We start from the raw sequence: 12,565 nt of genomic DNA, 5'->3' as shown, positions 1-12,565 counted from the left end.
GGCAAATCATATATCTAAGGCAGAAGAAAATATCATGAACCCGTGCAACATCACATGTCCAGCCGGTTGAAAATCAAGCTACAATACATGTCACATCTGGCATCATGGCAATAGTTAACAAATGATTTACAGAGAGCATAACATCAGGACTGAAGCTGATAGCTGTCATTGTCAAAAGTCTGAACAAACTTTATTCGGAATATTTCTACCGTGATTAGTCTGTACTTCATTCACTGGTAGAAAAACCGGAGCCAGGTTGATAAAATGCATCCGCAAGGAGGGCAGCACCAAGATGGAAAACAAGATGCATATATGCACTCAGATGCAACTCTGAAGTAATCCAAAGTAAAACACTCAATCCACCATGACAATCCTGACATGAAAGCTATTCTATCACCAATGACAAGCCCGCGAAGGCAAAATACATCTTGTGCTTAAACGATTTAAGCAGCACGCTGAACTGGTGGAGTAACTCTCATGCAACAACACTTTCAGTGCGAGTCAAACCATACATCTCCAGCAGAATAAAGTACCATGAGCTGATGCAATATTACGACTCTGGACATACTGACATGTTGCATCCTGGCATCTCAAACACATCTAGCATCATAGGCGATAGTTAGCAAACGATTTACAGAAAATGAATGCTGAAAGCTGTCATTGTCGTGCACCTAGCTTCCTTAGCATATCTAGAACATAAGGCCGAGCAGATTAGCAAAATAATTGTCTCCAAAGTCCACACCTAAGCATCTTGCAAAAGTAATAGCTAGTTCCACTTAATTAGGGATGAATTGACACAGTAGACGCCGTGTTAAGGCCTTGTGGTCAGCAACCAAGTACAGGATGGTTGATCAGCCTGCAAAATAGACATTGTACCTACGTATCCAGCTATATACTCCACCGAACAGCACCTGCAAAAAGAAAATAGCTTTAGAAGCAGTTTGCTACAAACAAAAACTGCAAAAGTACAACTTGGGCCTATTTTTCATGGGATAGATAGGACAAGCTTCTAAGGCAATATGTCTCACAATGAAATGATGTACACATAACAATTTGGGAAATAACACCAAAAAGACGCAAATAGTATTATTGTAGCAGCATCTGTTCATTACCCCCCAACTGTCAGACATACACATATTCGCCACGTGTTGGTCTATACCATACTGGGTCACTACTTTTGACTAGTACTTCTAAAGCCAAACACCATATGCAGCAAGAAAAAATAGCTTGTAAGATTCTGTCAAGGCTAGACATTTTACAAGAAGATATTTACAGGGAAAACACCTTCATTCTAAGACGAGAGGATAAAATAGTTAGTATTGAGTACAATGAGGCAATTGCTTAGAGGAGAAAATAGTTTTTATAGAAAATAGTTTTTATTGAGTATCGAACTGTCCAGGCAAAATATCCCAGCAGAAGATATTTATGTTTTTACTTTCCATGTATTATATCCATCGTATAAAGGGTTTTCTGCATATTTATCACACTTGTGTGTGCCCATATATTGGCCTATGGCCTCATGGAAACACAAGTTGCATATTTTCCTCACATGGTGATGGTATCAGAGCCTAGGGTTTTTCAGCGTACACGCAAAGCCTGCTCCTCCCAACATGCAGAGTGGTTTTTTTCCTCGGTTACATCTTGAATTCTCACATGAGATCAATATCCTGATCAAGTTAACCCCTATCCAGATCAAAGCAAGCTGGTCACCAGATCAATTACCCAAACCACACCCGCCTCCACACGCTTGCTACATCATGCCCATTGCCCACTGGTTCCCGCTCCAACTCTACTCGCCCCTGCAGTCGGACGCCAAGACCTGCTGTCCATAGCTCCATCCTAGCTCGCCAGCAGCCGTAAGCCCGTAACCTGCCAGAGCTCAGCTGACTCCAGCCACCTACCAGCTTCCCGGCGCCCGTTGAAGCTCCACCCCAGCCTTCCACCAGCCTCATGTGGTCAGCCGTTACTAGCCTCCTGCAGCCGTGCTTTCCCTGGCTGCTCTGATGGTGCTCCTGGTTGGCCCTAGCTGCTCGCTGCATACTGATTACGCCTGGTTGCTGCGCCTGCTGCATGCTGTGCCCCTCTGCTCTGAGCGCCGCAGCAAGGGCTAACCTGTTTTTTTGCTTGGATTAAGATTAGCTTTGTTTGGCAGCTAGAGAGTTAGTATAAAAACAGGTTCCATTGTATTCGTCGTTAACCCCACCCAATGAACTCTGATGCTGCCGTAACCAGTATTCATTTGTAGACCATACATCCCGGTAGGTGCATTTTAAAAAGATTTGCCATTCTATAATTCACTTAGAAAGAACAAACCAGGAACTGCACGAAAATCAAGAGAAATTGAACAGGATAACTATTCACATTTTCTTGGCTACATCCCAATAAAAACGTTGAAGTTTATGTATCATAGGCTCCCAGTCAAAAGTTCAGTTCAGGTTTTTTACTTCGAACATTAATGCCCATGTGTATAAACATGATAATCCAAGAGACCTGGAGGCAAGTCGAACATTTGCACCGAAAAACTATTCTAAGTAATTCACTCCCTGCTATTCTTGTCTTACATATCCATCCTCCTACATTATCTGAGGTCTATATCCCTACAGATCTACCCAGTTCTATTCCAGATGCCAGACAAAGAGCACAACCACGTGACAAATTATAATTTGTTACTTAATTATACTCTCTTCTTCTGTTTGAAACTCCATGCAACTTTTACCATACCGCATACATAGGCATCATATTATAAGATTTGATGTGGCCAAAATACATTCCATTTATCTTGCAATTGAAGCCGCAAAGTAGGAATGGGTGGGTCAAAATAAGCATAATTGGGAAATGATACCTCACAAATTGTGAAGTTGCAATGTATTTGAGAAAAACTTTTGGTAAAAAATGCCAAGTATTTAGATGCAGGTGTAGTATGATAACTCTTAATTTCCTGTTGTTTTCTAAGGGGATTGTTGATTTTTCTTCCTCATTCATCTTGTACATAATAAAAGTAGCACTTGAAAGCTTTATATCATTCATGACTTACAACATGAACATGGTGGTGCAATATTCCAAGAAACAACAGAATGAAATCATGGATATGTTACATGTACTTTGCTATACATTGCAAAAAAAAAAAATCAAACTGCTGCCTTTTTCTTATGCATTTTGTTAAATAATGAAAGTAGCAATTGAAAGCTTTATACCATCCATGACTTAGAAGATAAACATGTGATGCAAATTTCCACAAAACAACAGATAGAAATCATGGATATATTACATGTAATTTGGTATGCATTTGCAAAAAAGAATCATTTATCAAACCTGCCTCTCCCTCCTCCCCACACCAAGAACCACGGTCCACAAATGACAAATATGTGTAGTACATGGTTCAATGCTATCATTTTGGACATTTTCTAGAGCGTAGGCAAAGTTGACTCAGATGATAGAGGTGTGTAATAGTATAGGCATAATGCATATGTATTACATTTATGAATTTCCAGGATTTACTTTCCAAACAAGGTGCATGCAGCCTATGGCCACTATTAAATTTAGGAAAAGGTAATGATTTGCCACTAAAAGTATGCAGATTGCAGATCTAATATCCCACTATCAAATATAATTCATGACTTGGCAGTTGGCACCCCTTTACACTAAATCAAAACACCCCGTCACCAACTTCTTCAACAAGCCAAATTCTCAAAGGATTCATAAAACCTTCCAAACATGTCCTCGACTTGGCACTAGACTTAGAATGCCAGAGAGCCTAGATGTCACTAGTGTGTCAGGATCGTATGGGCGTATCAGTGTATGCAATCAAAATACTAAAACGTGCAATGTTGATTTGTAAGGCCAATAATTTAACGCTAAACAAAACTTACGATAAGAGGCCAGGAAGCAAAGTGGCCCATGTGAAACTCAACGCAGTATCACGTAAGAGCAAAAAATGGAATGGACTTGTGGGTCCAGCCCATGGGCCCACTTGACTTCGAGCCCCAAACTTCAGGCGGACAAATCTGGCCTATAACCCATGTTAATCATGTGGATGGGTTATAGAGCCCAAATTAGTGGGGAGCATTGACACACAAGCAGATTGGCCACGTTATGAAGTAGGAATGAGTATGTGCCCCACCTGTGATCATGATGTCACAGAGCATGAGGAAAAACCATGGTAAAATGCTACCCACCAAAGGATTTATTGTCGCTGGCATTGGCTAGTGGGTCCTCTCCTCTCTACTCAGATTGGTTAGTTTTGATTTGCATGAGGGCTACGAACACACACGAGGTCATAATACAATTGCCGTATTTAAAAATTGTGGTCGCTATGTTCTTTTGGTGTATTTAGGATTTTTAGGAACTTGTGTTAGAACTTTACGAGGTGCTTCCAAATAAAAAATACAACCAACAAGCATATATGCATGTCAATTTTCAATTAACACAATCATTTCAATAACCGACGTCATAGCCTTTACCACGTACTAACTAGAATTTTGATTCTTTTAGTACAGTTTCATTTGGCTATAACTTACAAAAGGACTAACCCCTATAGTGTGTATTCAGAGTTGCAATATGGAACACATAAAAGACGTGTGCTAAGCTTGTGCGTACAGGTGAAACAGAAATGCACTTCGTGATTAATAAACGTGAACTAACTCCACAGATCCCATTCACATCCACATACTAATCTCATGACAAAACAAGAAAGATTAGTCACTACAAGAGTTCACACAACAAAGCTGACATGTATGACAAGAAGGAAAAGTAAAGCGTTGCAGGTGATCTCAGGAGGCAACACTCTGCATGGCAAATCTTGCAATGTGATGGTGGTCCATGCCTAAGAAACAACAAGGTAACATCCCACAAGATGGATTACATGTGGTGACAACTAAATGGGTTTACATGACTGGCTGTAAAAGAGACACAGTAGGGATATGGACTTTCGTGATCCACCACGAAAAGGGACTAAATGGTATATAACCATCCTATGTGGTATGCATTCAAACTTGAGTAGCTAAGGTAGGACTGCATCTAGGTTAGACTAAAGCGACCCGCCGAGATAATCATGCAAGGCACAAAAAAGGTAGTGCCTTGGGTCCATGAATGTTTCAAGGAAACCTCAAGCGAAGCGGATTCGCCCCATGCCTAAAGAAGAAACCACTTATGACCTTGCGGCTCCGCACTGAAACAGCATGACAGATTCAGGCAATCCTTACTATTGAAGTCACTGAACACCATAAACTTGTGGTGTGAATAATTTTCTTGAACTGACACGCTGATGTGTACAAATAATGCATCTCGAACACATAAGACATGAATACTTGATCAATCCATATTACATCTAACCATTAGATATATATCCAATAGTCAATTTTCTCTTCAAACGGCAATAGCTGAAGCACTAATTTGCAAAAATTTAAAACTCCAAACCTAGCATCAGTATTTAGTAGTCTACTTTCTTTTTCTGCAAGCACTAAGTTTTCATGTTTTTCAAAATTCTGATGCACCAATCAAAGTAAAGATGGGAAGGTTCATATACTGATTCTGTTTTGTAGAAAAGTCAAAGGTGAGCAGTTCTTTCTGCAGTTCAGCTTACCTTTAGCATTATTAGGTTAGATCATCTTTGCATCGTTATTTAGCATCATCTTAAGCTTTAACATAATAATGTGATAGTCCAGTTTATTCTACTTGCAATGTAGAACTGTGCTGGTGCTTTGATTTCTTTCACATCCAAGCCGTACATTCGCATCCTAGTTCTTGGTGACCATTGCATTAAAACATTTTGGTTCAGTCTTGGTGCGGTAGTTGAAGCATTTGGATCAGTTTAAAACAGTTCGTGTAAATCTTGTTGCAAATATAAGTATTGTGTTAAATTAGTAGAATTTAGCTTTCCAACATAATGATAAACTAGTCGTGTTTATTCTACTTGCAAAGTTAAACCGTGTTTGCTGTTTGTTTGGCCCTTAATGGTAAGTTGAACAAAAAGGAAGTACTGAAACAAGTTAAAATGGAGTTGATATGAATGTATCACTCTCGAAATGTTGCTTGTGGTAGTATGAGCGGATGTTTACAAAACTTCCTTGCCGAGGCAGTGTAATGTCTTAAAATGTTGTACTTTTTTGGACAATATAAGACACATGTCACTGCTATGTGAAAGAAAATTATTTGCCAACCTATTCAAAACAACCCAGCATTTGTATTTATGCCAGAAACCAACTAAACTGATGCTTAATGCTCTTGTATGAGCTTTATGCGTCCCTATTATGTGGCTTGGAGATAGGACTGTAAAAAACCCAGATCTTCACTTACACTAGTGCATCGGGATTTTGAGAAAATATGCAAACTTAGTGCATGCAGAAAAGGAAGTGGACTTCTCAATACTGATGCTAGAGATAGGATTGGAATAAACCAAAATTACTAATATAGTTCTACTTTACTAATTAGAGTAAAGCAGGCATGCAAGCTGTCGCTTTGGAGAGCTGAATAACAATTGTAAACACACCATACTAACTTTTGGCTTCACAATTGTAAACGCACCATACTACCGTTAATCCATATAACATCTAACCATTTGATCTAAATCCAATAGTCATAGCAATCACTGCATCACTATCTTGTAAAAATTTAGAACTCTAAACATAAGCCAAATAGTAGGACAGTAGGGGACGCAAAAAGTGCATAAAAGACCATGAACTGATCAGCATCACCTTAGTTGGTTTTCTGGCATAAATACAATTGTTGGGCTCTCTTCACTAGGTGGACAGATAATTTTCTTTCACTGAGCAATTCCATGTGTGTTGTCCAAAAGGGTAACATTCTAAGACAATTTATGTTGCCTCCGAAAGGAAATCTTGCAGCATGAAGGATCGCATTCACTCATACTACCACGACTATTTTTTTTTTATAAAGTGATACATTGACATCAACTCCAGTTTAACTTGTTTCAAATACTTCATTTTTGTTCGACCTACCAGGTAATAAAACTGCAAACGCGGTTCTACTTTGCAAAGTAAACACAACCAGCACACCATTAGTTTGAAAATCTAAATCGCAATACTTCAACACAATTCGCATAATTCTGACAATATTTACTACCATAAGCAACATTTGAAGAGTGATACATTGAGATCAACTCCAGTTTAACTTCTTTCAATATTTCCTTTTTGTTCAACTTTGCAAGTAAACACGGTTCTACTTTGCAAGTACAATAAACACAACTAGCTTATCGTTATTTTGAAAAGCTAAATCACAGCATGTATATTTGCAACAAGATTTACACAAACTGTTTTAAACTGATACAAATGCCTAACTAGCGCACCAAGACTGAACCAAAATGTTCTAATACAATGGTCTCCAAGAACCAGGACGTGAATGTATAGTTTGGATGGGAAAGAAATCAAACCACCAGTACAGTTCTACATCGCAGGGAGAATAAATTGAACTACCACATTACTGTGTTAAAGCTTAAAATGATGCTAAATTACAAAGATGATCTAACCTAATAAGGCCAAAGGTAAGGTCAACCCCAGAAAGAACAGCTCACCTTTCTATAGACCAGCATTAGTGTACGAACCTTCCTATCTTTACTTAGATTAGTGCATCAGGATTTTGAGAAAACATGTAAACTTAGTGCTTGCAGAGAAAGTGGACTACTCAATACTGATGCTAGAGAAGTAGAGATAGGACTGGAATAAACCAAAATTAGAAATATAGTTCTGCTTTGCTGATTAGAGTAAAGCAGCCATGCAAGCTATCGCTTTGGAGAGCTGAATTACAATAGTGAACACACCATGCACTAGCTTCAATGTTTACAAATCCAAACACCTAACCTAGGTCATCAAGAATATGCCAAAACTTCCTAATGTAATGATCACTGAGTAGAAGTTGGGTTATTTTGAAAACCTAAATCCCAATAGTTTAACACAATATATGTAATTCTGACAAGACTTACGGACTGATTTAAGTTGATCAAATGCCTAACCTAGCGCATCAAGACTACAGCAAAAGGTGCTGATGCAATGATCTCCTAGAACCAGGATATAAAGGTGCAGCTCAGATGGGAAGGAAATCAAACCGACAGTATTCTACATTGCAAATAGACTGAGCTATATTGGTAGATAAAGATGCAATTGGGTCACCAACTCACCATTAGGGTACCCTCTACCATCTCTGGTTCAGAAAAAAATGAACTAACTTTCCAACACTGATGATGTCACTGAAAGAGTTAGTTCAGTTTTTTTAACCGAAGAGGGTAGATGGTACCCTAATGGTGACCCACTTGCATCTGTAATTCTGTATTAGTAGATTATTGTGTTCTAACTTTTTTTTTACTGGAATTATATTGTGCTAATATTTCTTTTTTAGACTGGGAATTATTGCGCTGTAATTCAACACGATGCTAAACTAACGATGAAAAGGTGGTATAAGTATAACCTAATTGGGCCAAAGGTAAGCTGAACTCTCAAGGAACCACTCATCATTCTACAGACCATGCATCATTGTGTAGGAACTTCCCATCTGTGCTTACAATAATGCATCAGGATTTCCAGAAAATGTGCAGACTTGATGCTCACAGAAACGGAAGTTGACTTAATACTGATGCTAGAGATAGGAATGGAGGAAACCAAATTGGCACTACAGTTGTACTTTGCTAAGTAGTAGAGTAAAGCAGGCATGCAAGATATCAACTCTGGAGAGCTGCTGAATCACAATAGTGAACACACCATACTATCTTAACAGAATATCATCTAGCGGCTTTAATGTTTAGAGATCCAAACACCTACGCTAGCTTATCAAGAATACGGCAAAACTTGTTACTGCAATGATCACTGAGCAGGTTCCTTAACCATTATATAAGCCACAGGGAAGGATGACAAAGAATCCAGAATTGTGCATAACCAGACAAGGATGTTGTTTACGGAACTATAAATCCCGATATACGAGTACTTAAAACAAGGTGCCAATTTGGTACACTTAAGTTTGAACAACACACAAGTACCTTAATCCAGTATTAAACTGACGACGATGAGCAGGAAACGAAAGGAGATATTAGTTCAAGGCAAGTAAAAACTGCAGAATGCAATTTTACAGAGGGCAGAGGATTGCGGGACTTGTACCCCCGGTTTAAGGCCCGAGGCCTTTGACGGTGTCGATGAGCAGGGCGAAGACCTCCTTTGCGAGATCGTGGCGGCGCACCTGGGAGCGCATCTCGGCGTCGAGCTGGCGCCTCCATTTGGCCTCGACCACCCTGCCCTCGTCGGCGCCGACCAGCGCCAGACCCTTGTCCAGCGACACCCCGGACAGGCTGCGGGCGTTCCTCTTCCAGTACTCGCCGAGCAGATCGCTGACCAGGGGCATCCTCGGCCCCACGGCCACGTTGGTGGGAGCGTACCCGTCGTCGTCTTCTTCAGGGTCGTCGTCGTCGTCGTCGTGGTTGGCCTCCTCCAGAGCTAGAGCTGGAGGTGGAGATGGAGGTGGAGGTGGGGCGAGGTCGGCGGCCCAGATGGCGGCGGAGAGGTCCCTGACCCTGCGGTCGTGCGCGGTGCTGGTGGCGGAGAGCGCGGTGTTGCAGAACTTGCTCTTGAGGCGCTTGAGCTTGTAGTAGACCTTGGACTGGTCGATGTGGGGCGAGAGGGAGTCGCGGATGGACTGGAAGAGCGGGCCCGTGTCCGGGAGGCGCGGGGCCCGGCCGCTGCCCGCCCGGAAGGCGACCGCGCCCGAGAGCAGCGCGAGCTCGTCGGCGTCGGTCCAGAGCTGGACGGCGCCCCCGCCCCCGGCGGCGCGGGACGGGGAGGCGCGCGGGAGGAGCGCCCGCGAGAGCAGCGCGGCGTCCGGGAAGGAGCGCGGCTTGCGCTTGCGCTCGCTCTTGCGGGAGGGCTCCGTGCCGTAGTAGTCCGGGCGCGGCCTAGGGTTAGGGTTGGGCGAGCGGCGGCGGCGTCGGCTGCGGCTGGTGGACTTGGAGCGCTTGTTGGGGCGGGGCGGGGTGGCGCGGAGGGCGTCGGCGGCCGGGCTGTCGGCGCCGTCGTCCTCCATCGCGGCGCGCGGCGAGGGGCGGTTGGAGGACGGCATCGGCGGCGCGGGGGAGGAGCGGGGAGGGGTGGGGAGGCGCGTGATTCGAAATTTTGGGGGCGGGGTTTGGGAAATTGGGAATCTGGGGTGGGGGGGAGCGGAAACGGAAGGGGAGTGGGGGGAGGGCGGCCGTCGGGGAGTGCAGACTGGCACGGCGCCGGAAACGGCAAGGCTGCGGGTTTTCCTGCGCTGCGAGTTTCCTTGCTTGTCGTTTCACTGTAGCGTGCGCATCAGCGAGCGCGCTCCAAGGGTTTCGTGGGCACGTCTACCGATTCTTGGCATCACTTCAGGACTTCAGTTGCTACGACTGGAAGGAAATCAACCACATACCCATGGGGCCATGAACGAACCGAGCTCGTCTCGAATTACTACTAGCATTACAAGCTGGTGTCCTACTACTATATGTTCTTCCAGAATTTACATTGATCGATGTCGCGGCGCGTGGGCGCGTAAATCTTTCGCACGTTCCTGCTCGACCTACGATCTCACCAGCTTTCACTGATAACCGATCAGCGATGTGTCCCGGACGTCGCCTTGAATGCCATCTCCATGGCCGCCGTGGCCGCGGACAGCGCGTCGGCCTGGCCGGACGAGCCGCGGTACTTGCCGACAGCCGCGTCCATCACGCCCTTCAGGTGGCCCTGAGCGCTCACCACGGCCGCCTCGGTGTCGCGGGCCACCGCCTCGTGCTCCGCAGAGGCGGCCGCCCACGACGCGTGCGCGTGGCCCTCGAAGAGCGCCAGGACGCCGGCGAGCTGCGCCGGGTCGAAGCCACCGCCGTCGACAGCCGTGTCGGCCACGGCGGAGAGCTGCTCCAAGAGCGCGTCCATGTGGCCTTTGTTTGCTCCACTTGATTGATTGCCGTCTGGACTCTGGAGTTATATATACATACACACGGGGGTGCTCCATTGTGCTGCGGCGGTGGAGTGGAGCATATGTTCTTCCCTTGAGGCGAGAGGAGATCCGGCGTTCGACGGATTCAGAGTTGCGGCGCCTTTCGGTTAGCATGGCTTAGTTGGCCAAGTCAAGAGTTCATTTACGCTGTTGCAAAAAAAATACACTAGTTGAATTTGTCAACGACAATTTCATCTCGAATTTTCATTTAATATTAATTAAAAACATATATAACAGCGCTAGATCTCGCCCCTTCTTCGAAGCATCTCCCACCGACGTCCCAACCTCGGACTGAAGCGATCCATTTTGGTCCACGCGGATGAGAGGACGACGAGCAAGACGACCACGGCCTGGATGAGGAGGCGTAGATCGGCGGAGACGACATCCCGAGCAAGGAGCCACGCGACGACATCCTAGACTACCTCGGCATGCTCGTGTACGAGCAGGAGATGGCGGTCGTCGGTTTGTTTTTGAACTCTACCTTCTATCGGGACTGTGGTGACGAATCTTACTCTCCTCTGTCAAGTGGTTGACCCGTCTGTCCAATAATAAGTTTACTAAGAGCATCTCTAACAGGCGCGCTAAAAATCGGGGCACTAAACCTCGCTTTTGCCGCGCTGTAAGTAGATAGCGTGCACTGGACCGGAATTTTTGCCCCGCCGGAAGTTCCATTTTGCAGCGCGCGTTGACGAAGATGCATAAATTTCCAGTTAAGCCCTACCCATAATCAGGTATTGTGGGGGTACTCAAAATTGGAAAGGTATCGCATTCAAAGCAATATCAGTTTTATTAAAAATCACCATCCTCTCTTGGTCATATTCACCTTCAAAATTCATTCAATGGAATAACTCATCATTCCAAGGTTTCAAATTCATTTCAAGTCACATGTTCCCATCTAGAGTAGTCAAGTTTTAATATTTAGCACTAGCACTAATCACGAGGATTTAGCACTAGCACTAATCACGAGGGGTGCTAATCTTGCTTGGCTAGCTTGAGACTAACTTTGCTACTCTAGTAACCATCTTTAACTTAGACCAAAGTTAACTATAAAAGTAACTCTTTAAATAAACAAGTAAAAACGTGTAAGGTAGAAACTTGGGATAGGTTTATGGTAAGAAAGGTAAGACTAATGGTGCCTTGCCCCAAAGGGCTTTGCACTTAGCAAAAATATTAGCTTGCAACCATAGAACTTGCAAAGGTGTTAGCTTGCAACATTTTAACTTGCAATAGTCTAGCTTGCCTTGGTTGTTGAGGTGGTCAAAGTGCTCTTCTTCTTCTGGGTAGAATCCTTCCTCTTCCTGGTATTCTCCGGTACTAGCGTCTATACACGAATACGAGGATACAATCACCAAGCAATACTTAAGTAGTCTTAATTAGCCTTAATGGTTCACTCCAAATGATCTAGCATCCTCACTTAGCATTGCTACCAAGAATTAATCTAGGGTTTTCTTTCTTAGGGTTAGAGAAATAATTTCCTCCCATTACATATGTAAATGATAGTTTCCATTTAGTTCTTGAGGAATAATTTCCTCTCATTGAATCTTCTTAAGATTTAATTTCTCAAACAATCCTACATGATATCAGGTTGACCTAAGTCAACCATTCATCATCATTATTT

At 43.6% G+C, this 12,565-nt stretch overlaps 2 protein-coding genes across 2 annotated transcripts; both read right to left on the bottom strand.

The window, feature by feature from the left end:
- Positions 1-461: 461 nt before the first annotated feature.
- LOC139833008 (uncharacterized) lies at positions 462-10,249 on the bottom strand. The gene is made up of 2 exons (XM_071823043.1): positions 9,102-10,249; positions 462-911 (listed from the first exon to the last, which is right to left on the bottom strand). The coding sequence occupies exon 1, from the start codon at positions 10,051-10,053 to the stop codon at positions 9,109-9,111; it is 945 nt and encodes a 314-aa protein (XP_071679144.1). The 5' UTR covers positions 10,054-10,249; the 3' UTR covers positions 462-911; positions 9,102-9,108.
- A 145-nt stretch (positions 10,250-10,394) lies between these two features.
- On the bottom strand, positions 10,395-10,936 carry LOC139833009 (uncharacterized). The gene has a single exon (XM_071823044.1). It carries the CDS (start codon positions 10,881-10,883, stop codon positions 10,563-10,565), a length of 321 nt encoding a protein of 106 aa, XP_071679145.1. The 5' UTR covers positions 10,884-10,936; the 3' UTR covers positions 10,395-10,562.
- Positions 10,937-12,565: the final 1,629 nt, after the last annotated feature.

This window comes from Lolium perenne, chromosome 7 (assembly GCF_019359855.2).
Source record: "Lolium perenne isolate Kyuss_39 chromosome 7, Kyuss_2.0, whole genome shotgun sequence".
Taxonomy (NCBI): domain Eukaryota; kingdom Viridiplantae; phylum Streptophyta; class Magnoliopsida; order Poales; family Poaceae; genus Lolium; species Lolium perenne.
This window is presented reverse-complemented; position numbering and strand designations above follow the sequence as displayed.

Bases quoted from the DNA above. Each gene is read 5' to 3' on its own strand.
- LOC139833009 (XM_071823044.1), bottom strand. From the start codon at position 10,883: ATGGACGCGCTCTTGGAGCAGCTCTCCGCCGTGGCCGACACGGCTGTC.
- LOC139833008 (XM_071823043.1), bottom strand. From the start codon at position 10,053: ATGCCGTCCTCCAACCGCCCCTCGCCGCGCGCCGCGATGGAGGACGAC.